We start from the raw sequence: 26,699 nt of genomic DNA, 5'->3' as shown, positions 1-26,699 counted from the left end.
TTGTAATGTACTTTTGACTTTTTGCTGTATAAGAGGGATAATGCCCGACGAGGTGTCCAATATCACCTAATAATGGACGATGCGGAGGCCATTATCAGGTGATATTGAACACCTCGTCGGGCATTATCCCATACTTATACAGCAAAAACATGGTCACTTTTTTTACAAACATTAATTTGTTTCCATGCGTTTTGCAAAAGAAAATCTAACGTTTTTCCGGCTTTCCTTTGGATGAGCTATTAGCCCGAAAGCTAACATTATGCTAGCAAGATTAAAAGGCAATAACATTGTGTACGGTTGACACAGTAAATATAATTTTACAGTATGTTTGACAAGAAGATTTGCTAGTTAACCAGCCATGTCACTGTCCCAAAATCAATATCAAGATTTTCACGAACAAAGTATCGGCCATATACTAGTACTAGGCTACAGTACGGCTGCAGCCTCTGGAGCGAGTTGAATAGAAAATGGATGTGAGATGACCGCATCAAAGTTGACATTCTCCAAACAGTAATTATAATTTGACAGTATGTTTAACAACAATACTAGCCAGCTATCGAGCCATGTCATTGTCCCCAAATAAAATCAATATTTTTAAGAAGAAAATAATAGGCCATGTGTCGAGTTGCGGCTACTGTCGTGTTGGCTGCAGCCTGTCTGAAGTAGATTGACTAGAGAGGTGAATAGCGAATGGGATGTGAGATGAGCGGTTACGTGACACTGACATAGTAGATTCAGAAAAGTAACATTTTTCAAATAGGTTAAAATAAATATTCAAGTCACTCATTGTTGTAAATACAAGTTGGCTTGTTAGTCTTTCAAAATTGTAAATGGAGGCTTTGACGTTTGTGTTGTTATGGTTACTTATTTCAGACACTTTGTACAGGCTCATGATACTATGTAGCCAGCGCAATAATTTAGAACGGTGAAAAGACAGTTTTGCTGCAATTACGTAGTAGGTGTCTGTTATCACCCGATAATGGACACCCCTGCAGCCAATCAGAATCGAGTATTCACCCAGACCATGGTATAATAAAAGAAAACGTACATCCTACTTCAGAAATGTATATATTTTTTGGTTTCTAAGCATACTTCTTATAAGTATATCAAAAGTGAACAATTTACTAAGTATACTTCTTAAAAGTAGGGCTGCACGATTAATCAAATTAATCACAATCACGATTTCGGCTTCCCACGATCAAATTCGCGTGATCGAGCGATATAAAAAATGCGTCATTCCGTTCATAGAACTCTCCGTATTAAAGTTTTTTTTTTTTTTTTGGCAAAGCCAATCTAGCGCTCCGTAAACCAATAGGTGCGTTCGGCTGCGGCTGCATGAAACGACCAGCGAGAGTTGCTGCTTACAGTCGGGGAGGAGTTATAAACTGCTCCGTAAAGTCGGAAATGTTGTCATTTTATGTATTGGGCTATGTTAAACTCTTTCTCCAATCTGCAGGCTGCAGCCGGCTGCGGCGCTGCATGAAGTCGAATACACCTACTGTCTGATCACGTGCCTCCATGATACATTAGAGTTGTTCCCTGCCCCGCGCAGCTTAGTTTCTAGATGTAGACAGTCACAGAGGACAGAGTAATGTGAGCAGTCAGTCATAAGGCTTTAAACTATCTTAACAAAGAAAACAAAAGAATGTCTAACGTAGCCGAGGGCCTTGTCCCGAGAATCGGATCGTCATCCATTGTGTGGAAGTATCTTGGGTTCAAGGCAAGTGACACAAAACAAGAACAGGTCATATGCAAACAGTGCCGTAAAGCAACACAACGAACCTCTTTAACCACTTAAAAAAACACCATAAAGTTCAATACGATGAATGTATGAGGGCCAAGAAATGCGTTGCAAAGACTAATCAAAACACAATATCAACTGAGGCATCCATCGAAGCGAGCCTCTTTAGCGCATCACCATACCCATCTACCTCCCAAAGACACAGTGAAACAACTAATGCAGTCGCATTTCATTTGGCCAAAGTCCGTCCGTCCGTCAACTGCCGCTTGGTCGGGTTGCGGGGGCAGCAACCCAAGCAAGGAGGCCCAGACTTCCCTCTCCCCGGCCACTTCCACCAGCTCTTCCTGGGGGACCCCGAAGCGTTCCCAGGCCATCCGAGAGACATAGTCCCTCCAGCGTGTCCTGGGTCTTCCACGGGGCCTCTTCCCAGTGGGATGTGCCCAGAATACCTCACCAGGGAGGCGTCCAGGAGGCATCCTTATCAGATGCCCGAGCCACCTCAACTGGCTCCTCTCAACGCGGAGGAGCAGCGGTTCTACTCTGAGCCCTTCCCGGATGACCGAGCTTCTCACCCTATCTCTAAGGGAGAGCCCGGACGCGCTGCGGAGAAAACTCATTTGGCCGCTCGTATTCGCAATCTCGTTCTTTCGGTCACTACCCACAGTTCGTGACCATAGGTGAGGGTAGGAACTAGTGGTGGGCATAGATTAATTTTTTTAATCTAGATTAATCTCACTGTTATCTTGGCGTTAATCTACATTAAAATGGCTCATTTGAATTCCGCCGAAGGCATTCAGAATATGTGTGCTACCCAAATAATGACTAAAAGTAAGTATTTGAGAACGGGTTTCTCAAGCCAGGTGGCGCATTAGACCAGGAGCTCATCTCCTGTTTCCAAAATGCATCACAAACCGCTTGAGACAGCTGTTCTACTATGATAATTGGTGATGAAAATAAATTATGTTCAATAAGATGTACTTGTGTTTATTAACTGTTTATTAGATTAGTTAGCTTGGCTGATAGAGCTGTGCTGACGGGCTTGCCTCGGTTGCACTCAAACATCGTAGTTTGACGACGACTCTTCCCCTGCGCTACATCAGTGCTTGGCCCGGCATCTTCCGCATTAACTAAGGGATGCTTTGCGTTTAGGTGGTATTTGAGAGTGGAAGAACTCCTACAGTAAACTAATTCCGCATAGCACAAGGTGCAAACAACCTTAGTCTTGTTGAGGTTTCCATTGGGAAGCTTCTTAAAAATACATTTTCCCTGAAGCAAACCAGGCGGCTTCATAGCTGCATCCATGTTAGCACGTCACGTTTGATGTGATAATTTCATACACAAGGCATACACACAGGTTCGAAGACTTGCCCCTACAGTGCAATTCGGCTAGGTATACATCCGCGCTAAAATATCAAGGTGAAAGTCATCATAGCTTGCGTAGTATAGACCCAGCTCCCAACCCTATTTTGAGAATAGATTAATGGCGATCTTTTTTTAATCGCGCGATAAGAGTCTCACTGCGTTAACGGCCCACCACTAGTAGGAACGTAGATCGACTGGTAAATAGAGAGCTTCGCCTTTCGACTCAGCTCTTTCTTCACCACGATGGACCGATGCAGAGCCCGCATCACTGTGGACGCCGCACCGATCCGCCTGTCGATCTCGCGCTCCATTCTTCCCTCACTTGTGAACAAGACCCCGAGATACTTGAACTCCTCCGCTTGGGTAAAGATCTCCTCCCCGACCCGGAGATTGCACTCCACCCTTTTCCGGTCGATAACCATGGCCTTAGATTTGGAGGTGCTGATTCCCATCCTAGCCGCTTCGCATTCGGTTGCGAACCGCTCCAGTGAGAGCTGAAGGTCACGGCCCGATGAAGCCAACAGGACCACATCATCTGCAAAAAGCAGCGACCTGATCCTGAGGTCACCAAACCGGACCCCCTCCAGGGCTCCAGACTAACTTTTTCCCTTGGTTGCACTAATAAATAAAATAGAATGTGCTACTGTTTAAAAGTGCTTCCCTGAACTGAGACCTAATATTTCATGGCTCAAAGTCTTATAGCGGGTCCCCCCTTGCTGTCGCATGCCCTTCAGATGGCCAACACCTGTAATTTGGCTTTCTTGGCCTTGGCTAAACCAGCTTGCCACACTCTCCCTAGAATCAACATCCTAGCTCCATGGGTTAGCTCCATGGCCCAGCTCCGTAACTCAGGGGTGGGCAATAAATTTTGACAAGGTGCCACATGAGAAACCTGAAATGTGTTGGAGGGCCGCATCAACGATAACTTGAACTTAATTCTGCTCACTATTCATTTTCCCCCATTGTAAAAAGCAGTAAAGTATATATTTTGATTAGCTGTTACTGGTTATCAGAAGAATAAGGATATTCTGTAAATATTTATACAAATATTTTACATGTTGGTCAACTAGGAAAAGACTATCGAAGTAACAGTAAAAACTAAAATAATCATTACATCAGTGTTTCATTTTATTTGTAACTAGTTAATCTTCACCAACACTGAAAAGTTGTTTTGCAGTATGTTAAAGATATGCAATTGATAAACTTTATACAAAAAGCAATACTTTTTTGCAGTTCATTTTGTTATGTGAGAGGAATCCAGTGGGCTTGAACAAGTGCATCGAAATCTGGCTGAATGTCTGAGGTGGATATGCGAAGGACAGCTGACAGGTGATGATCCGAGTGTGCAATTTAACTATCAAACCATCAGCCCGCGCCCACTGAATCAGTCAAGTTCTTATGTCCGTGTTAGTTTTTTTTCTTGAGTCCCTTAGTGCCGACTCAAATTGTAATCCTTCAACACAGCGACCTGTTCTCCAAAACTAAGAACACAGCTTTGACTTTGACCTCAGTAAACAGATACTTAGAAGTCCATGTCTTGTTAAAAACTCTTCATTCTGTATCAACCTTTCGTTTTTCATTTTCGAGGGCTAACCACCTAACTCTCCTGTCGGTGAGGTTGCGCAAGCGCACATATGTAAATTGCCTGATCACTAGTGTTTCAGGACGACATATTTACAACCGCTCAATACATTTATTTATTTTAAATTTTTGATTTACCTCACGCGGGCCGGATTGGAACAGCCTGTGGGCCGGTTGTGGCCCGCGGGCCGTACAATGCCCAGGTCTGCCATAACTGATTCTCTGGTGCTCAGGTCGTAATTTCAATCACACAGCACGGAGCAGTGTAGGCCTACAGGAATATCTGGACCACAGCCAATCAGAGGCAAAGACCCGCCCCATCTCTGTCTCTGATTAGTTTAGACCACGATATGATCCAACCATGAGTGCGAGTTCCGTCAAAGAAGAAACAAACGCTTTGTTCCTGGAGAGGCAGCGGATGCGAGGAGGTTAGGTGCACCGGTGCGACCTAGTAAACATTTTAGTCTCACCCGTACAAATTTTTGTCGCATATGCGACCAAATTGGTCGCACTCTAGAGCCCTGCCCTCAACGCCCTGGCTGCGCCTAGAAATTCCATATAAGTTATGAACAGAATCGGTGACAAAGGGCAGCCCTGGGGGGGGAGTCCAACCCTCACCGGGAACAAGTTTGACTTACTGCCGGCAATGCGGACCAAACTCTGACACCGGTCATACAGGGACCGAACAGTCCCGATCAGGGAATCCGGTACCCCGTACTCCCGGAGCACCCCCCACATGAGTCCCCGAGGGACACGGTCGAACGCCTTTTCCAAATCCACAAAACATGTGTAGACTGGTTGGGCGAACTCCCATGCACCCTCCAGGACCCTGCCGAGGGTGTAGAGCTGGTCCACAGTTCCACGGCCTGGACAAAAACCACATTGCTCCTCCTGAATCCGAGGTTCGACAATCCGACCGACCCTCCTCTCCGGAACCCCTGAATAGACTTTCCCAGGGAGGCTGAGTGTAATCCCCCTATAGTTGGAGCACAACCTCCGGTCCCCCTTTTTAAAGAGGGGAACCACCACCCTGGTCTGCCAGTCCAGAGGCACTGTCCTCACATTACGTTTGGGCCTGCCAGGCCTGACCGGCGTCCTCCCCCACCATCGTAGCAGATCCTCACATTACGTTTGGGCCTGCCAGGCCTGACCGGCGTCCTCCCCCACCATCGTAGCCAACTCCCCACCAGGTGGTGATCAGTTGACAGCTCCGCCCCTCTCCTCACCCGAGTGTCCAAGACATTTGGCCTCAGGTCCGACGACACGACTACAAAGTCGATCATCGAACTGAGACCTTGGGTGTCCTGGTGCCAAGTGCACATATGGAGACCCTTATGCTTGAACATGGTGTTCGTTATGGACAAGCTGTGTCTAGCACAGAAGTCCAACAACAAAACACCGATCGGGTTCAGATCGGGGGGTCCGTTCCTCCCACTCACGTCCCTCCAGGTCTCACTGTCATTGCCCACATGAGCATTGAAGTCCCCCAGGAGGACGAGGGCATCTCCGGGAGGAGCGCTTTCCAGCACCCCCCCCAGAGACTCCAAAAAGGGTGGGTACTCTGAGCTGCCGTTTGGTGTGTAAGCACAAACAACAGTGAGGACCCGTCCCCCCACCCGAAGGCGGAGGGAGGCTACCCTCTCGTCCACCGGGGTGAACCCCAACGTACAGGGGCCGAACCGAGGGGAAATAAGTATTCCCACCCCGGCTCGACGCCTCTCACCAAGGGCAACTCCAGAGTGGAAGAGAGTCCAGCCCCTCTCAAGGAGACTGGTTCCGGAGCCGATGCTATGCGTCGAGGCGAGGCCGACTATATCTAGCCGGAACCTCTCTACCTCGCGCACCAGCTCAGGCTCCTTTCCCGCCAGCAAGGTGACATTCCACGTCCCTAGAGCTAGTTTCTGCAGCCGAGGATCGGACCACCAAGGCCCCCGCATTCGGCCGCCGCCCGTCTCACACTGCACCCGACGCCCATGACCCCTCCTGCAGATGGTGAGCCCACTGGAAGGGGGTCCCACGTTGCCTCTTCGGGCTATGCCCGACCGGGCCCCATGGGAAAAGGCCCGGCCACCAGGCGCTCGCCATCGAGCCCTACCCCCGGGCCTGGCTCAGGGGGGGCCCCAGTGACCCGCGTCCGGGCAAGTGCAACTGGGAACCATTGTTATTTTTCTTCATGGTAGTTTTTTTTTGAGACACTCTTTGTCTGGTCCTTCACCTGGAACCTGTTTGGGCCTTTGGTGACCCTACCAGGGGCATAAAGCCCCCAACAACTTAGATCCAGGATCATTAGGACATGCAAACCCCTCCACCGCGGTAAGGTGGTGACTCAGGGAGGAGCATTTGGCCAAAGACGTACCAAATAAAAACGGTGACAAACGAAGGCTTAAAATTCTTGATAAACGATACGTGATCCCCTCGCGCAATTATTTTTCCAAGGTGGCACTACCTGCGATGTACAGAAAACGCAGAGGGGAAATAAAGAGTTAATGTGGTGACCTGCCTTCGCTCATCCCTCAAGACAGAAAATGTTGACAGGCTAGTGTTTCCTTATAAAAACCTGTAAACTAGTCTTTTCTCCATAGTTCTGAAATGTTCTAATTTGGTTACATTCTGTTATGGAATATTTGTTTTTTATTGATTTTATATTTTGAGTTTTATTCACATCCATTATGCAGGGACAATGCATTGTGATGATCACATTTGTTTTGGTTAAAATCAACAAATAATCATGATAATTAATCGTGATCTCAATATTGATCAAAATAATCGTGATGATCATTTTGGCCATAATTGTGCAGCCCTACTTGAAAGTATATCAAAAGTGAACTAAAAGTGTACTATCCATTTTTAGTACACTTATAGTATACTTTAATATACTTTTTTTGTAAGGGGAGCCATCTAGCTTGCCCTATTTAACTTGTTTGCTAATTGTGGAGGACGGCAATTTTTAGGTAACCAGTACACGTATGTATAGCTACCTGCTGTCAATTATAATTTGCCATAGCCTTACCTTCAAATGCTTCTTCAAGTTTGAAGTTGAATCTTTTGACGCAGACAGCAGCTTCACCCTAGGCAAACATAGCTTGCATTGAACTGTTATGTTTTTGCCTTTTTTTTCCCGTTGAAACGCCGGGAGAAAAATCCAGTGTGTTGGTGCGACATGTTGCGTTGTTGTTAGGCAGCCATGATCAAAGTTTTAACAAGCTAGTAGTGTCTGTTAAGCACATGTGAAAATGTTGCAATTAAAAGGATAAATGTAAAAAAAAAAAAGACTACTCCCAAATGTCAAAGTAATCTTCAATATTTTTTGGAAGTATCTGTAATCCGATTATTATTTTTTAGCCAGTAATGTAACAGATTACAGTTACAATTATTTTGTAATCAGATTACAGTAATCCAATTACTTGTAATCCGTTACTCCCCAACCCTGGTTGAGTGCCAACTTGGTACCGGTTGTGACATCACTATTGTGAAGTTTGAGTTATTGTGATGTATGTGGTCCTCTGTCCCTTAGCTGTCCTGGGGATTGAAGCTAAAGAAGAAGCTAAAGACTGTGGCTCCCCACCTTGGCAAGTTCAGACCCAGTGTCGGCCAGTGCTGCCAGCAGTGTACCCCTGACAGCCTTGTGAGTGAGCGAGCGAGATGGAGTTGGTGGAATATAGAGGGATGGAAATGGTGGAATAAAGATAGAGGGATGGGAGTGAGAGGGATATCAAGGATATGGAAAGGGATGAAGAGTAGAATGTGAGTAACAAGTGTGTGTTTCAGGGCAGGAATTATGGACAGACCTCTACTTCCCTGGGCTTCCAGAACCTTTTGAGTGTGAAAGAGACGCACACCAGGTAGAATGGTGCAATACTACAAAGCAAGTTCAACATAACCAGGATATCGTTTTTTTTTGCTGGGTTCGCTACACCTACCAATCACACAGTTCAACTTTTTTTTTGTCAGGTGCAGAGAACAACACAAGTTCAGACTGGGCACTGAAATTCTTGGAAAATCACACAGAAGTGTGATTTTCACAAGCTAGCTATTAGGGCTGTCAACGAATATTCCATATTCAAATATATATTCGAATAGTGGTTAAAAACAGAAATTCGAATGTGAAAATTAATATTAGAATGTAAAAAAAATAAAACACAACCGCGGCAGCAGCGGCGCGTCTGTCTGCTTTGCAGGTGGGCGCGCGCCTCAGCGTCATTGCTGACAGTTGACTTGCGTGGAAGATGGCAGAAAGTGCAGAACCCATCTTGACCGCAGCAAAGAAAGTGATTGTAACCCCAAAAAATCTAAAGAGTGATGTCTGGAAATATTTCGGATTTTGGTCAGTTGATGGTAAACTTGTTGAGCCTACAGCTAAAGTAGTGTGTAAGCCAGAGTTAGCTTACCATTCAACAACTAGCAACTTGAGGCTACATCTCCATGTTTACCACAGCACAGCTCACTCGGAGCGTTCAATGTCGGTTCTATACTGTAAAACTTCAATTAATGTTAATAATATTTGTTTCAATCACTGAATGAAGCCTGCCATATTTGGGACAATAATCGCGATTTTAAATTGCTTGCACAAAACTCTTGATCAGAACTCGGCATTTGTTTATTGTTGTCGTTCATTTTACACCGCTATGCGCAGAGAGCGCGACGGTGCGGGGGAGAGAGAGAAAGAAAGAGTGCGTGTGTGCGAGCGAGAGGCCAAGGTCTGCGGTCTTGGCCATTAGTTAATTGACTTCTTTTTGTGTAGGTAATATGTTGTTAAATATGTTTAAACTTAAATAAATTAGGCCTACCTACAGTATACAAGTAGTTGTATCTCGTTGTATTAATTTGTCCTGTTATTGACGTGCCTAATGGGCAACCAGAAATTCGAATATATTCGAATATGTGTTTTTTTTAAAGGGAATATTCTAACGTCATTTGAGCAATTTTGACAGCCCTACTAGCTATGAACGTTTTCACGTGGAAAGGGTGGTGTTTGCACTGCATCAGCGTTGCTCAATGCAAGCAATACCACCCCAAAGGGGGCGATCAGAGAACGTCGGTGGGGCATTGCAAAATATGGGGGCCGTTGAAGTCTTCTTGGGGGGCGTTTGTATGACCTGACTTGCAACGCACACACACCTTTGTCCTTTGATGTAGGTACAGAGGCTGGCTGGTGAGAAGGCTGTGCTATGTGCTGTTTGTCAGGGGACGCAGGGTGGAGCCCAGTACTGCTACTGACAGGCTGGACAGAGTATGGAAGAGTGACAGGTAAAGGGGGGTGGACCCTGGAACAGTGACAGGTGAGGGTGCAAACTCTGCAAGAGAACAAGTGAGGGAGGGGTGGATTCTGGAACAGTGACAAGTAGGAGGGTGCAGAGTCTGGAAGATATGAGTGTGTATAATGTGTGGGTGTGTAAAAAACCTGTGTTTTTCAGGGTACAGAAGGCTCTCTCCATCCCCCACACACCCTCTATGTTGGAAGACATTCAGGAGCCATTTACTCGTCTCTCCCCTTACCACCTCCTCATCAACACCTGCATCTACCCACCTCTTCTTCGGTATGCGTGTGTGTAACATTCGCCATACAACCTCGTCATTAGGAACTAGCTTATACATTCTGAACTTAGGAGATTTCATAGATGGAAATCATATTCAAGCTTATCTTCGGATTTTCTCTTTGTGATTTCCATCCTATTTCTGTCATGAAATAGTGCCTTTGTCATCCTCTTTGAAGTCTGTCCAGTGTTTCCCACAGATTAGAAAGCAATTTGGGGGGTGGGGTGGGGGGGGGGGGTGGTACCATGTCAGACCGGGGGGGTTCAATATAATTCCTTCATTAATCATTCTTTACACAGAACTTTATTATATTAAATAATATGAATCACACGCCCAACCCAAATTACACATTTAACACCCTATACAAAATTCACACCCCATTCAAGTCCTATCTGCCAGAAACGGAAGAATAGAAATGTGTTCCCTTATCCTGAGACCTGCTTTCTTACCTGCCTGTTTCTACATCTGTTTGTCCACCTCACCTGTTGCTTCAGCTGGCTCTCTCACAGCAGCATGTTGAATGCTGTCCTCCTCTCCTACTCTTTCTTCAATGCCTAACGAATCTATCTCTTTCTCTCCCTGACCCTGTTTTTCTGCTTGAGCAGCACTGGTTGAAGCCTGAAAATATTTCTGGGGAAATTGTGGGGTGTAGTAGTTACTGCACTACTGCAGAAGTGTAGTAGTTAGCTAGCTCTACAATTTACCGGGGCTAGGTCTGAATCTATGAGAAAAACGGAGCTGCCAGCTGTAGGTATGTAGCAACGCTAGTGCTAAATAACTATTTAGCTGGTTGGCTCCATGACGCCGGTAAGTAGGGCACGTGAGATTACTCACCAAAAGAACAAAGAGGAACCCACTTGTCTAGCAGATTAAGACATGTTCATAGGTACCTAGCGAAAAGTAACCTCAACTTTCCTAGACTTTAAGCTATGGTACTAATGCTGAGGGCTCGCTGATATCGCTGTCTGTCTAGAACGGCGTATCTATGCGTCGTTGCTAACGTGTGCTGACGTTGTGACTGTGTGTCTGTGAGAGAGACGTGTGAGTGACCGAGAGACAAAGAGAGAGCAGGGAAAGAAAATGCAGCTGAAGGAATACGCTGCGTGTTTTAAATAGCATAAACAAAATGTTAAAAAGAATAACGAAACGCAATATGTGGCGGCCGGTGTTGATTCTGTGGCGCACCGCCACAAATTAGTCTGTGTGGGAAACACTGCTGTCCATCCTCCTTGTGCCAAGTCTGTCTCTTACTGTCTCTTACTGTCTCTTTTTCTTCCACCCTCTCCAGTTTAATAGGCTGGCTGGTGCTGAAGCTCCTAAAGTGTGTATTCTGTAGTGTTCAAGTTAACCTGAACCACCTGGCTTCCCTACAGAGAGCTGCACAGCAGGTACACATCACACACACACAGTCTCACTTGTATGTTTTAACACGTCTAGAGCATGATAAGAGATCTGAAGTGTGTGTGTGTCTCAGGGTTGCCCCCTGGTGTACGTATGTGAGCGTCAGAGTGTAGTGGATTATGTCCTGCTGCCCCTGGTCCTGTTCTGCTACAACCTTAGGGTGCCGTACACGATCTGCCCTCTGCAGATACACACATTCTGGATACGGTACCTGTGCACACACCACCTCCTCTCTCTTTCGTACACACAGATACCACACCACCTCTCTCTCTTTCTGTCTCTCACTCAAACGCACACATCCTCTCACCCACACCACCTCTGTAACACACAAACACATCCTCTCTCACACACACACACCTTACTCACACACACACGACAACTTTTTTCTCTCTCATTCACACACACCCACACCTCCTCTCACAAACATCTATAGCATTGTAAGGTAGTTGTTGTTCCTGTCTTCTCAACATGGATAACTTGTTCCAACAGGTCTGTCCTGCAAAAGCTGGGCGTGGTTCTCCTCCCTATTGGTGCCAACAGTGAAGAGGATGCTCATATTAACAGCCTCCACTCACCAATCATGACCTCAGTAAGTCTGCCTCCGTTTGTGACAGAGACCTGAACACACACCAATACACAGAGGGCAAGAGCCTGGTACAACCCTACACCCTGACTCCAGGTCCCTCTTTGCTCTGCAACACTGACAATGCTGCTGCTCTTTTGGCTGGGATGGACTGAGTTGATAGTTTATTGAATGTAGCAGTGAATTGTGATGGGGTCTGTATCGGTAGCTGTTCCTTTGTAGTTTGTGTCAAGGTCTGCTCCTTTCAATAAGCCTAGCAGTTGTTTCACCCTCCTCCTCTCCCCTGTTCCCCTTCTCTCTTATCCTTCTCCTCTCCCTTCACTCCCCTGTTTATTCTCCTGCTGCTCCACTGGTTATCCTCTCCTCCTCTCCCATTGCTTTCCACCATTACCATCCTCTCCCCTGCTCTCCCCCATCCTCTCTCCTACAGGTGTTGGGGGAGCTGTTGTGTGAGGGGCAGGCCGTGAGTGTGTGTGTGTCTGGGCTGAGTGGGCAGGGAGGGCAGTGGTTGGCACGACTCCGTCAAATCATGCTGGAGGGGGCTGTGCCCACTGTCTGCCTGGTGCCCGTTGGCATCTCTTACGACTGTGTTCCCCAGGACAGCACAAAGGTATGGAGCTTACAAACACACTCACACTCATACATACTCCCACAAATACTCCAGGTGTTCCAGGTGTGTGGTCTGTCTGCAGTAAGATGTGTACATGTGCCGCAGGTGTAGGTGCTCTCTGTAGTGAGGTGTGTGTGTGTGTTCCAGGTGTGTGTGTTGTCTATAGTGATGTATGTGTGTGTGTGTGTCCCAGGTGTTTATGCTTTCGGCACTGAGATGTGTGCACTGTCAGCAGTGAGGTGTGTGGTCCGTGTGTGTGTGTGTGTGACGACGGGCAGGAAAAATTGGACAGACCTCTACTTCCCTGGGCTTCCAGAAACTTTTGAGTCTGAAAGAGACACACACCAGGTAGAATGGTGCAAAACACACAAACACCTGAGGCCTATACTACAAAGCAAGTTCAACATACCCAGGATATCATTTTTTTAGCTGGCTTCGCTACACCTACCAACCACAATCACACAGTTCAAGTTTTATATTGTCAGGTGCACAGAACAACATAAGTTCAGAAGACGAGCAAGAAGCGGATTGCCTGTAGTCAGGGTTTCCGCGGGGTCTTAAAAAGTCTTAAATTCTGAACTTAAAATTTAAGACCTTAAAAAGTCTTAAAAACGGCTAGATTTTCATCCGAGGTCTTAAATGTAATCTAGTCAGGTCTAAAAAAGGTTTTACCCAAGTCACACACTCACTCACACACTTTCTCTCTCTATTTGAGGGCAAGTTTGTTTGACCCTATTTTCATTTTGGGGATAAGGCACGTTGTTGGGTGTGGAAGGTTACTTATGTGATTGACCTATGTGTAAAATGGTAACACTTTAGAATAATGGTCCGTTGTTAACAAGTAGCTATGCAGGAAGTAATAGGTAGTACTACATTAACACCGAATTTAATACTATTAACTAACATGGAACCAAGATTAACTAAGCAGTAAGTAATAGCAAATTTATGACAAAGGTAGTTCCTTGGTAGGTATTTGGTTATTACTAAATAAATATATCCTCTTGAGAACTACTTGTGAACTATGACCAATTAAGAAAGAATAACCAATTAATTACTAATCACAAAAGTAACATGTCTAAAAAGTTAACAATTTGGTTGTTTTACTCTTAACATGGTCATAACTTTTCAGAAGCTTGTGCCTCAAATGGGTTCTTTGTGGAAACCAGTTTATGAATATTATATCCCCCCAAATACGTTAGCTACAGGTTGAGATTGTGACTACTCTTACCAAAGGATGGACGTATGTTCTCTGTTTATTTCAAACTTAAACATAGTATAATACAAATAATGATAACTTGTTTAACATTTTTAATTAGGAAGTGATGCTGACACGCTCATGATTGGATTAGTTTACTATTATGAGCTCTTAAGTGTCAGTTCAATATGTCTCAGACTCCAAAGACCTACCTTTTATGTTACAGTAGCCGCCTGAGAAGGACATCTCTTTAGGATATGAATATAAACATTGATGTTCTCTTGTCAAAAACAATTTGCATCCTGCATTTATGTTGCGATAAGCGTAAAACCACATCTTCCAGATTAATGTTTGTTAGAATATCACTAGTGCCTCACAGAAATGTATGCCTGTACCGTATGTGTCAAATATAAAATTAGACTTATTAGACTTACTTGTGAAAACCAGTATAATTCCTCACTAATTATCATGCGTTACCTTGTCATCCTGCAGGAACTACTTGTGATGTGGACCATTATTTTAAAGAGACAAACATGTTAACTCCTCACTAATTACTCAAGCGTTACCATGTCATCCTGCAGGAACTACTTGTGATGTGGACCATTATTTTAAAGTGACAAACATGTTAACTCCTCACTAATTATTCAAGGGTTACCCTGTCATCCCGCAGTAACTGTAATCTGGACCATTATTTCAAAGTGAAAAACATGTTAACACGTCACCTTGCAAGATTTACTACATAAAACAACTGCAATGATTGGGTAAAAAAAGAAAAACCTACATAATGCAAAAATGCACATGGGCATGCAAGAATAAAGAATTTTGTAAAATATGTCTGAATGAAACATTTTTTGTTTGGCACAATGATGAAACCTAGCATTTAAACAAAAAATTCTGTATTTTGGAATGAAACATACACATTCAACAAACTGTGATGAGAAACTGAATCAAACATAATGGCTAAACAAGTATTATAGTACATGGCTAACCCTAACCCAAATTAACATATAGGCCTACTCACTCTGTAATGAGTGAGTAGTAAATATCCAGCCAAATACTGGATATTTACCATCCATAAAAATGTGCCAAAGTATTTCGCGCTCCAAACTCACTCATTGACGTTGCACCAGAGTATAGGTTTAGGGAAAACATGACATGGATTTCAGGACAAATAGGTTTCGGTAAGCTAAATCGACTGGATTTGGAAAATGGACCGGCCGGGATTTGATATTTTCTGAGCTGCAGAAAGACGTAATAGCAGTCACATCGAAATTGCCCGCATAATCATACAGTATGATCAAATATTGGGGAGGACGTGTCCCATAATCATACAGTATGATCAAATATTGGGGGGGGAAGTGTTATAATGTTAATATTCATAAACTGGTTTCCACAAAGAACTAATTTGAGGCACAAGCTTCTGAAATGTTATGACCATGTTAAGAGTAAGAAAAAACACAATTGACATTACTTTTGTGATTAGTAATTCATTGTTTATTATTTATTAATTGGTCATAGTTCACAAGTAGTTCTCAATGAGGATATGTTTATTTAGTAATAATCAAATACCTACCAAGGAACTACCTTTGTCGTAAATTAGCTATTACTTACTGCTTAGTTAATCTTGGTTCCATATTAGTTAATAGTATTAAATTCGGTGTTAATGTAGAACTACCTATTACTTCCTGCATAGCTACTCGTTAACAACGGACCATTATTCTAAAGTGTTACCTGTAAGGTAAAATTTATGCTTTTTCAATGACTGAATTCATTTAAATAAAATGTTTTTTTCAGAATTTCTTTGATTTGATTTGAATTTTGGTAATGCGTTGTGTAGGTCTTAAATTTCGATCTTTATGGTCTTAAAAAGGTCTTAAATTTGACTTACTGAAACCTGCAGAAACCCTGGTAGAGAAGTTTTATATCACGTTTTGTGTGTATATAGGACAATTAATATATATATTTTGTAATTATTTTAGGGGGAGGGAGGTCATTTTCGGGGCCGCCCTGCCAAAATGATGATAGGGGAAACACTGAAGTGTGTGCAAGGTCTGCAGTGAGGTGTGTTTGTGTGCCAGGTGTGTGTGCTGTCTGCAGTGAGATATTTGTGTGTGGTCTGCAGTGAGGTGTGTGTGCGGTTTGCAGTGAAGTGTGTGTGTGTTCCTGGTGTGTGCACAATTTGCCGTGAGGTGTGTGTGTGTGTGTGTGTAGGTCTGTAGTGATGTGTGTGCTGTCTGTGTATGTGTGTTGCAGGTGGGTGTTCGGTCTGCAGTGAGGTGTGTGTGGTCAATGCTCCAGGGCAGATACAGAGGCAGTGTCAGGGTCCACTTTTCCCAGCCCTTCTCTTTCCAGGTGAGGAGCCTTTCTCTACAGAACCTTGTAGATTTGTCTTTTTACGTTTTACATCTGATGGTATGGATTGTGTGTATGTGTGTGAGTAGGAGATGTGTGAGTCTGGGAGGTGCAGATTGGATGGAGGGCGTCCCCTACATAATCTGCTGCTTCCTGCCATCCTAGAGAACAGGTAAATCAAATATCAGTTAGTTAAGAGTGAAGGATACACACACTTGCCTGCAAACACACACACACACACAAACTACTGATCCATCAACACTTTATCCTCCCATCTTAGTATCTTTTGTTACTTGGGCTTCAGGTCCTGTTGTAATATTGGTTTCTTTAGACAAACACAGCTAAGCAGCCTTAAAGATCCCATGACTGTTTTTGCTGTTTTTGGATGCTTTTATATAGGCCTTAGTGGTTACCTAATACTGTATCTGAAGTCTCTTTCCCAAAATTCAGCCTTGGTGCAGAATTACAACCACTACGAGCAGTCCCACAATGAGCTTTCCTCAGGATGTGCCGTTTCTGTGTCTGTAGCTTTAAATGCTATGAGGAAGAAAGAGGCGGGGCTAACTGCCATGCTTTGGTCGTTTGCAAGCCATAATGTCACGCTTGCACGGTTGTAGCAATTGTTTTTCATTGGTGGGCCAAATTCTCTGTGCGGGCAAAGCAGAGAAAGGGGAGGTAACCTTCCCTATTGTGACGTCACAATAGGGGGATTTTCAAAACCGAGCGTTTGAGCTCTCATTTTCTTAAAGGCGGAGAAGAATACCCAGGGCTTGGTTTACACCTATCGAAATTTCTAGCCACTGGGGGACCAAAAGGCAGGCTAGGGGAACTCATATTAATGTTAAATAACCTCCTAAAGTGAACATGTCATGGGACCTTGAATAATGCTCACACACACTCACACTGAAGTTCCACTTAAGCCTTGAGAATACCTCTACATACACATTCTTGCTCATGCGATGCAAATTTTGCATTTGATAGACCGGAACCCATTAACCAGAAACCATTAACTAGTAAATTTGTAAGAAAAAAACTCTGCCCTCACACACGTATGCTCATGCTTATGCGTACACGCTGAGGTTCCGGGGAGGGTGTATCCCAGCAGTCCAACTTTGAGAAGTAATTTGTATTCACACACTCGTGGACAATTGATCAGCTTCACAGAGGTCACAGTGGGAGCTCAGCACCACTTAATATACTTTCTCTTCTCTCTCCTTCTTTCCTCCCTCCCTCCTTTCTGTGCAATCCATCCAGAAAGGAATCCATATTTGGTCAGAGGAAGTTGTCGTGGGTCCTTCCTCCTCAGTACATGCCTGAGTTGAGCCAATCAGAGCGAGAGGTGGGCATGACCCTCACCCTCCACCTCTTGTACTGTAAGTCTGCAAGGTTTGATACTCTCTCTTTCTCTTCCCCCCCTCTCTCTTTCCCTTCACTTTCATTCCCCTTAACCTCTCTTTGTTCCCTCTCTCTGATATGTGTGCTATCTCCAGTGAGGTGTGTCATTGTGTGTTCCAGGTGTGTGTGCTGTCTGCAGTGAGGTGTGTGTGTCCGGTGTGTGTGTATGTGTGGTCTGCAGTGAGGTGTGTGTCTACCGTGCTTGGATGTGTCTGTACAGTGCGTAGATGTCTGTGCTGTCTGCTGTGATGCGTGTTCCAGGAGTGTCAGGGTTCTTCCTTCATTGAAAAGACTAAAGGCCGAATTATACTACTCCGACTCCGTTATGGATAGACGGACGGAGTCGGACGGATTTGTTGAATTTATAGTACACCGAAGGCTGTGGGTGCTGAAAACAATTCACCGCCAGAAGAGTAGGTGGCACTGCACTGCGATGCTAGCTAGGTTATCGAAAAGTCTGAGCAAATGTACAAATTAGCCGTTTCATCAATAAAATAAGCACATTTTCAGCAACTACACTGCCCATTTCTCGTCACATTTGAATTCAAATGCTGATTTACATGTACTGTTTAGCTGAAATATGAATTGTAAAAACTTACAGCAATGGCGGTCAAAGGATTCTGTTTGTCACGGCAACCCCACCCTCGCCCCTGACGCAAGCGGTTCTTAATACGGACCAATCACAGCCAAGGGGTATCCGTAAAATGACGGATAGTCAGGAAAATCAGGAGGTGCACATAGAGCTCTCCAAGGGGCTCGGAGAGGGCGTTCCACATCGGAGAGGGCGTTCCCTGTGTCCGTGTCAACTGAGTAGTATAAATCGGCCTTAAGGCGGCCAGCCTAAGGCTTTTCTAACACTGTGTTCTAGCAGAAATGGCGCAAACACACGACCCACCACTTAAGCCTATTTTTGAGCCAGGAAAAGTGTGTGCTGTCTGCAGTGCAGTGTGTGTGTTCCAGGTGTGTCTGTTGTCTGTAGTGACCTCACTAGTGTGTTCCAGGAGTGTCCAGTGTATGCGTTGTCTGCAGTGAGGTGTATGTGTGTGGTCCTGTGTGTACTCCCCCTCCTGACCATCCCTGATACCCTTCACAAAAGCAGTGTCATCAGAGGAAGGGGGACAGTATACATTATCTTTCTTTTCCCCCTTTCTCTCTCTCTCTTTCCTATTGCTTTCTTTCCCCTCTCCCTCTTTTCTTCCTTTCTTACCCTCTTTTAATCCCTGATCTGCTCAATCTATGCCATGTGTATCCTGTACAGAGTAGATGTAAACACTTGTTTCCTGTCAATAGCTACTACTTCCTGTATGGCTTTGATGTGCACCAGCCTAATGTCCTGTCTTCTGCTGCACAGACACCGCAAGGTACCACTCTGTGTGTGTATGTGTCCAGGGTGTGTGTGTCTAAGCAGTGAGTGTTTGGGGACCTTGTCTTGGGTATGGGTGAGAGTGAGGGTCTTGGAGAGAATGAATGTGGGTGAGTGTAAGAGTGAGAAAGAGGGTCTGGTTGAAGGTGAGGGTTAAACATTGTGCCCCCCTTTCCCCCCCTTCAGGGAGTTAGTGTGGAGACTCTGTGTCGGGACCTGGTCTGGCTCATTGAGGAGGTCCTGTTTAGGAACAAGGATGTGGGCTTTGGGGGCAGTCTGGTCCATGTGGTCCACCATGCACTTACTCTGCTCCAACCCTGCCTGCTCCTCACCAACTTTCCCTCCAGGTACACCTGGGTGTGTGTGTTTGTATATGTGATAGCATTTAGTGTGCTGTATACTTCAATTCAGTCAAGTCCCTCACATTTTGAGCTAACATTTTATTGGAATGGAAATAGGTTTGACTTTGGCGGAGTGGTTCTATCTAAGGGGAAAACTCCCTGCCTTTGATCAGCTAACATAGCACAAGTATAAACAACTAGAGAGGGTACAATTTCTGGGGAAATTGTAGGGTGTGCTTGCTTGCGTCGGTTGCACAGGGGTCCGTTTTTTAATGACATTTTTACAACTAATATTTCTGTATATTTTATATAAAAATGCATAGGGCCTACTTATTATTTATAAAGATTACATAGATTTAAAAGCATCTTTTTTTGCTGCTCATTTACAACTCAAAATACGAGTTAAGTGTAGAATGAAATATGACGTCTTTTCATTTCCCCTGCAAGAGGCAGCCTCATAGCTGAATCAACGAATAAATTTGGCAGACCGGTGTAAAAATTGACCTAATCTCTATGAGTTAAACGTCCTTTTAAGTTTTCCCTTCTCGTGATATTTTCAGGCATTTAGCCTACTCATATTGCATTCATTCATGAATAAAGAACCCCCTTTGAAGATTATTCTACAACGTTACCGGCAGTAGAAGATGGAATCGCGATTCAAACATTACCATCTGCTAACTGAAAAATGCCCCCAAAAACGTAAATAAGCTTGACATGTATTTAGTGGAAAATCGCTCATTCATAAAAAGCTCACTGGTAGCGATCATTGTCAGTAACAACGCAAAATGCGATATAGCCCTGTGTGGAGAAGCTGCCCCGGTAAATTCTACTACAGTACAGTACTTGACTACTGCTGTGTTGGTCTTGGTAGCGATTGCGTTGGTTGAATTCGATTTAACGTTCCCTTGTACGGTTTAGGCTGAAATTAATTATTTTCATGAACAGATTGACAAAGTTTAGGCTGTGGCAATGAAGTTCAGGTTAGTAGTCAGATAGTTTCACCTATTGAAAGACTTGATTTAAGTAAGGGGAGTGCCGAACATGTTCTGTCGCCGTTTGACTTCCTAAACAGCTGTGTCGATGTTTTTGTAGTGGGTCTCGCGTAGGCTACAGACTACAGCGTTGCAGTGAGCAACACTGGTTTGAAACCACAGGTAAAGATAATTTCACCAACAAATCGTTTACTTGTAATGTAATGTCATAGTAAATCCTACAAAGAAAACAAATGTATTTGTGAGGAATGTTTATTTTAACGATTGAAAATAGATGCATCATAGACCACTGTGGTATGTGTTGCCCGGGCAACAGAGGCTAATGTCATGATGCTAATGCTTCAGTGAAATAGTAGACTACCGTTTCCGAAAGTAGATGTGGGCCTACTTCCTTAATAATATCAGCTAATATTGTACATTACATTTCATAATTGTGTTTCACATCACAAAGTAAAATGAGTAAATAGTTATCATCCTGGCCTCTTTGCTTGTGGCGTTTCTGCAGCTGCCTTGCAGTAAAGCTATAGTTATCCTAGCTATCCCCCAAGTTAACAGATGCGAAACGAATGTTCTGCTACAGGTAGTCACGCGTGTTTTCGTGACATAGTGACGTTAGTAACGTCAGTGACTGTGGCTAGCAAATTAGCCACCGTTAGATTCACTTTTCACCACAAAAACGCAATTTCTACTTAAACCATGCAACGGAACGTAAATAAAAATACAACCAACGCAATCGCTAACAAGACGAACCTTTTGACACCGCCGTTGTGTATGTAGTCCAAATATTGACTGATCCTTAGGGGGGCGAAAATAAATAATAATAATAAATAAATAAATAAATATATATGTGAGAGAACAAAGGTTGTGCCCTTGCCGAAGGCAAAGCACACCCAATAACAAGTCAAGAACTGTAGAAAATGAATGCCTCAGTGGACAGGAAATCACATCCAACTTAGTGTTTTGCCATTTGAACAAGAAATTTAATGGGTGTAGCACAGAGAGGAACTGATCAGCAAATAACCTCAGTAAAGGTTCTCTCAACTTCCTAAAGTTGAGAGAAGAATAGAAAAACCTCAAGAGAAGTTTAGTGAGGGATCCCCTCCTCCAAAGATGGTTGGTAAGGCAAAAATATGCAGACTGTACTTGGAGACCATTTTTCCAGTAGATTGAAACACATTTAACAACCTAGTTTGGCATTTAAGAACGTCCAGTAGAAAAGATACAGAAAGACCATATGAAGGAGGAGTGGAGGGTGGCAGCAATTGCACAATTTGCAGGTATATAGCTAGCAATGTATGAATAGTAAGAATGTGTGTCCTGTTCCGACAATGCATGCAGTATCTGTCGCCTAAAGAGGAAGACTTATGACCTTAAATTAACACAACTGCAGGGATTGTGTGAGTCTGATGTCAGCTGATGACAGGATGGGCAGCACCAGTGCCATATCAGAACTTCAGATATCGCAAATATCGCAATGGAAATAGAATGGGAAATCTCTCTGCCTTGGAGTAGCTAGCATAGTACACATGCATACAATAACAAGGCAGGGAGCATATATATAAATATATATTTATATTGGATATAAATCCTCCAAAATACAAACCACACACCAGAGAAGTATTCTACGTGGAAAGGATCTTATTATGTCCCACTGGGTTACTAATGAAGAAAATAAGGTGGTTTCAGAATATTCTCAAGGTGATGTTAGCATTATGTGGTTGTGTATTCTTTGTGTATCAGGGCACTACAATGGTCGCATTTGCGACCATTTGACATGCCATTGCGACCGTAATTTTTAATGGGTCGCAAATGTATCATATTTTGTGCTTACCTTAGGTTTTAGGCAATATGCTATGATTTATTATGAGCATTTATTAAAACAGTAATGTGTGTTTTAAGAACACGTTTTAAAACGTGCTCTGAGCATTAGGGCTGTCCCCGACTAAGATTTTCTTTGGTCGACCAAGACTCGACTAAACACTTTTGAAACTTTTTTTTTTTTTCTATCAATGTCACAATGTTTTTCATCAAACCCTTTTGTGTGATGTTTTACCTCACTAAATAATATGAAAGAAATACATACGTAAGAAGGGAGATTGACAACTAGACAAACATAAATGTACAAACATTTTCCCGATCTGACTCAATGTAGCTGCTGGACATTCCAGCTATAAAATAAGCTAATTACTAATAATAAGTCTCGTGTCACCAGTCTTGTTACCAAATGCCGATTATAATACAAAATGCCTGATTGTAAGAGATAATACATAATAACCAATGTACTACAAATTTAAAATATTGTTTGTTTAACATGCAAATCATCAGAGCGCGCTGATCACTGCCTGAAAACGTGCAGCATGCAAACTTAAGTAGAAGCTGAGTGGGGAACTTTGCAACAGAGAGATTTTTTTGTCTTGGCCGGAGAAGATAATGTCATTCGATTTGGATGTGATTCTTATAATAGGCATATTCATTTTTCAACCCAGTGCGTTAGCATGAGCGAAGTAGGCCTAGGCCAACTTACGTTTTTCAGGTGGTAGGCTATAGAGCCCGACCGATAAAGGATTTTTAAGGCCGATACCGATCCAAATATTTGGTGATTTAAAAATCCGATATTCCGATATCGGCCGATATAAAAAATATTTTAAAATCCAGAAACGCGTAACAAAACAAACTGATTTCCCTAACAGTAGTTATTTGTAGTTTACATTTAGTCACTTTTAGCGTTCCCCGAGGCAAGTAGGGTTAAGTGCCTTCCCAAGGACACAACGTCATTTGACATTGCCGGGAATCGAACCAGCAACCTTCTGATTAATAGCCCGATTCCTTAACTGCTCAGCCATCTCATGTACAGAAATGTACATAGGAGCTCATGAAAGAAGAGCTTTAGGTTTTGAATAACTGTGTGTATATGATATATCCAAAAATGTAATATAATGGTAAAAGTGTTTGCAACATGAGAGAAATGTTCGCTTTTGAGACGTGTTTGTGATATTTTGAATGCAGTGCTTCATTTTGCAAGAGAAGCGAGGCATTTTGCATTTTGTGTGTGCAGTTCTTGGATTTGTGTGTTAAGTTTTGAAAAAAAGAGGACAAGTAAAAAAAAAAATGTGTAAGCATCTGAAAAAAACTAACACCTGCAGGGATTGTGTGAGTCTGATGACGCAATGCGCAGTTTGCGTGCCATGCTTGAACAAGCTTTGCCCATTTACATTCAAATGTTTGTCTTTCTCCCTCTTATTCCTCTCCTCCTTGTTCTCATTCCTCCCCTACCTCTCCTCCTTCATTTCTCCATCTAGGAAAAACCCCCTCATCACCCCTCACCCCTCCCTCTCCACAACCCTCACCTTGACCTTCTATGCCCAGAAGGTCACAGCAACCTTCATCCTGGAGGCAGTTGGAGGTGAAAAGGACTTATTGCTTCTTTAACAAATATCTCAAGGCCCCCACAAAACCAATTGAATAAACTTGTGTCTTTAGCATGTGCAGTGTCGGCCATGCTGTCGGAGGTGGCAGGCAGTGAGATGGGCTTTGGGACCGGGGAGAAAGGTCAAGAAGTCGGAGAGGATCTGGAGTTTGACGTGGTGCTTTGCCAAGAAGAGCTGACAGAGAGGGCTCTGCAGCTCTGTCTCCTACTGCCACCTGGGCTGCTGCCTGTGAGTGGACACACACTCTGTCTCGACATAAGAACAAGACAAAGTTGAGCAGCATGGTGTCTTAGTGTCTCTTTCTCAAATAGAAATACTATTCCTTTATATCTGTCACTCTCTATCCCTCTGTCTATCTTCAGCCTTGTCAGTCTACTCATAGTTTTGCTCTGGATGCAGTTGACAGTCTGGTGCGTTGTGGAATCCTTGTTATGGAGGAGGTAAGTCATAGACACAACCTCTCTCTCACACACACACACACACACACACACACACACAGAAAACTCAACATCAGCATGTTGCTGGTGCATGCTCCCTTCTTTGTGAGCAGGTTCCCAGAGACACACCTCTGTGTGACTTCTGGACCAAGCGGAGTCCTCAGACCTGGAGCTCCTCAGACAACCCTGACAGTGACTCTGACCATGAGGAGCAGGACTCTCGCTCATACAAGGTACTCACACACACATGCAGCTTTACACACACACAGGCTTCAAGATAAACACTCACATGCTTCTACAGGGTAGTCACACGCTCTTACAAGATGCAAACACACTCAAAAGGTGTACACGCGCATACATGCTCCTACAACCTAATAGACACACAAACATGCACTTCTACAAGGTACAGTACACAAACACACTCATACAAGGTACACACACAAACTAACACACACGCTCCTATATGGTACACACACTCAGACTTCTACAAGTTCATACACACGCCCCGACAAGGTACACACGCTCCTACATGGTACCCATGTAACGTGTTTTGTCTCAAGAATCAATGAAATGCTGCTACAAGGTACACAAAGATACACATGCGCTCCTACAAGGTACTGTACACATAAACACTCTCCTAGAAGGTACACATGCACACACGCTCCTACAAGGTGCACATACAGACATATGCTTTTTTTTTTTGGCTCTCGACGAAGGCGGTCGCATTTTTCTCTCCTCCCCTCCCTGACCTTCCCTGCTTGGCTGTGTCTTGTCTTGTCTCAAGATACTCTCTCATCATCACTCTCCGAAACTAGAAGCATGGAATTAATTAGCTGGTCTCTCTATGCTATTGACACCATCTTCTCGAAGAGAAGCTCAGGTTCGGGGGAACCTGAGCTTCCCCCCCCCCCCCCCCCACCGACATCTGTGGTTTGGTCTCTGCCCGGGTCATGACCAAGGATGTCTCCTGGCCAACACAACAACACAATCTGCATAGGGAGAATCGGACTGATTGTGGCCTAGGTCGAGGGCGCCAGCCCAGACCTACTCACACATTAACTTTCACCTACTACAGATATCACCACCACCCCACCCCCATCCAACGCCTTCGCCTGCTTGTTTCCCCAGGGTGGCTGGCGGGTCTGTGTCCAGCGCCTACCATGGCTGCAGGTCCACATGCTGCTTGTCTACCCCCCCCCACTCCCCGTTGCAAGTCACGTGTTTTTGTAAATGTTGTTGTGCTTATGTGCTGAGGTTTTTGTCTGTTCCCACACTGTACTCCTCTAGGAGCATTGTCTGGGTGTTGCCTTTTTCTCTCCTCCTCTCTCCTCATGTTATGCTGTAACTTTCTAGTTGGTGCCGAAAATGGCTGCCTAGGTAGGCTCTCCTGCCAAAGTAAATTCCTTGTCTGTGCAAACTTTCATGGCGAATAAAAACCCATTCTGATTCTGATACATGGCACACAAACACTCATGCTTCTACACAAACATACAATGTACTCACTCCCTTCTGCATGGTGTACACACTCATGCTCCTACAAGGTACACACACATGGTACTTACACACTCTCCTACCTGGTTTGGTGAAAAATATGTACTATGTCTTCAACCAATTCTCAGTTTGAAACAGCACTGAAACTCAACAAAGTTTAATGCAAAGTGTTTATTAGAATTCAGAGTGACAGAGATTCCAACAAACGTGAGCAAAATCCCGGGATCAGACTGGATTTTTTCTCCGGACATTTCTCATATATTTTCCCAATTATTTGATGATGTTCTGCAATTGGTACAATACTTGTTGGTCACCGAATGATTTATGTATTCTTACCCTGCTGGTTTCCTTGTCCTAGGGAGATTCAGATCAGGTGCTTTTTGCATAGAAAACTCCCATTGTTAGGCCTGCTCTGGCCTTGAAGGCCAGCTGCTAGGTTCTGGGCATAGGGCCATAAATGAGCCACATGAGATAGCTGCGTTTTCTATGACAGAAGCATATACTCATAGTCTTCTCTCACACTCAGCCCTTAATCCAGATCTTTACATTTTGGGCTTAATATGTTTTAGTGGCAATAATAGTCAACAGCTTTGCATCTGGTTTTCAGTAATATAGCATATGCTAAAAAGGTGATTAAGAGTTTCATTTTAAATCATATAAATCCATAATCATTACCCACTTTCATTCACAGTATGTTTTTTTCCCACAACAAATGTGCCTGTGCTTAAGCATAATATCCTTCTCCACTCCTCCCTAGGTCAGCCAGCCCTCTCAGTGTCCAGAGATGCTGTTTTTCCTCTGCAGTCTGCTGTCTGGCCAGCTGAGGGCGCTTTGCTGGGCCACAGAGGGACTGCACCTCCTGTACACACCTCTACCAGGTGAGCTGTGTGGT

General features: G+C 44.0%; 1 protein-coding gene across 1 annotated transcript in view; it reads left to right on the top strand.

Moving 5' to 3' along the window:
- The window catches only part of gpat2 (glycerol-3-phosphate acyltransferase 2, mitochondrial), a 33,199-nt gene that overhangs the window by 5,246 nt on the left and 1,254 nt on the right, over positions 1-26,699 (top strand). Inside the window, exons 2-19 of the mRNA XM_067227871.1 lie at positions 8,199-8,309; positions 8,453-8,526; positions 9,821-9,931; positions 10,099-10,221; positions 11,508-11,607; positions 11,694-11,827; positions 12,110-12,209; positions 12,634-12,813; positions 16,262-16,360; positions 16,450-16,532; positions 17,615-17,733; positions 19,046-19,116; positions 19,305-19,465; positions 23,751-23,854; positions 23,932-24,107; positions 24,242-24,319; positions 24,430-24,549; positions 26,565-26,685. Coding sequence (XP_067083972.1) covers positions 8,199-8,309; positions 8,453-8,526; positions 9,821-9,931; positions 10,099-10,221; positions 11,508-11,607; positions 11,694-11,827; positions 12,110-12,209; positions 12,634-12,813; positions 16,262-16,360; positions 16,450-16,532; positions 17,615-17,733; positions 19,046-19,116; positions 19,305-19,465; positions 23,751-23,854; positions 23,932-24,107; positions 24,242-24,319; positions 24,430-24,549; positions 26,565-26,685 — 2,065 coding nt within the window. The remainder of the gene's footprint in view (positions 1-8,198; positions 8,310-8,452; positions 8,527-9,820; positions 9,932-10,098; positions 10,222-11,507; positions 11,608-11,693; positions 11,828-12,109; positions 12,210-12,633; positions 12,814-16,261; positions 16,361-16,449; positions 16,533-17,614; positions 17,734-19,045; positions 19,117-19,304; positions 19,466-23,750; positions 23,855-23,931; positions 24,108-24,241; positions 24,320-24,429; positions 24,550-26,564; positions 26,686-26,699) is intronic.

The sequence above is a fragment of the Osmerus mordax genome, chromosome 24 (assembly GCF_038355195.1).
Source record: "Osmerus mordax isolate fOsmMor3 chromosome 24, fOsmMor3.pri, whole genome shotgun sequence".
NCBI lineage: Eukaryota > Metazoa > Chordata > Actinopteri > Osmeriformes > Osmeridae > Osmerus > Osmerus mordax.
This window is presented reverse-complemented; position numbering and strand designations above follow the sequence as displayed.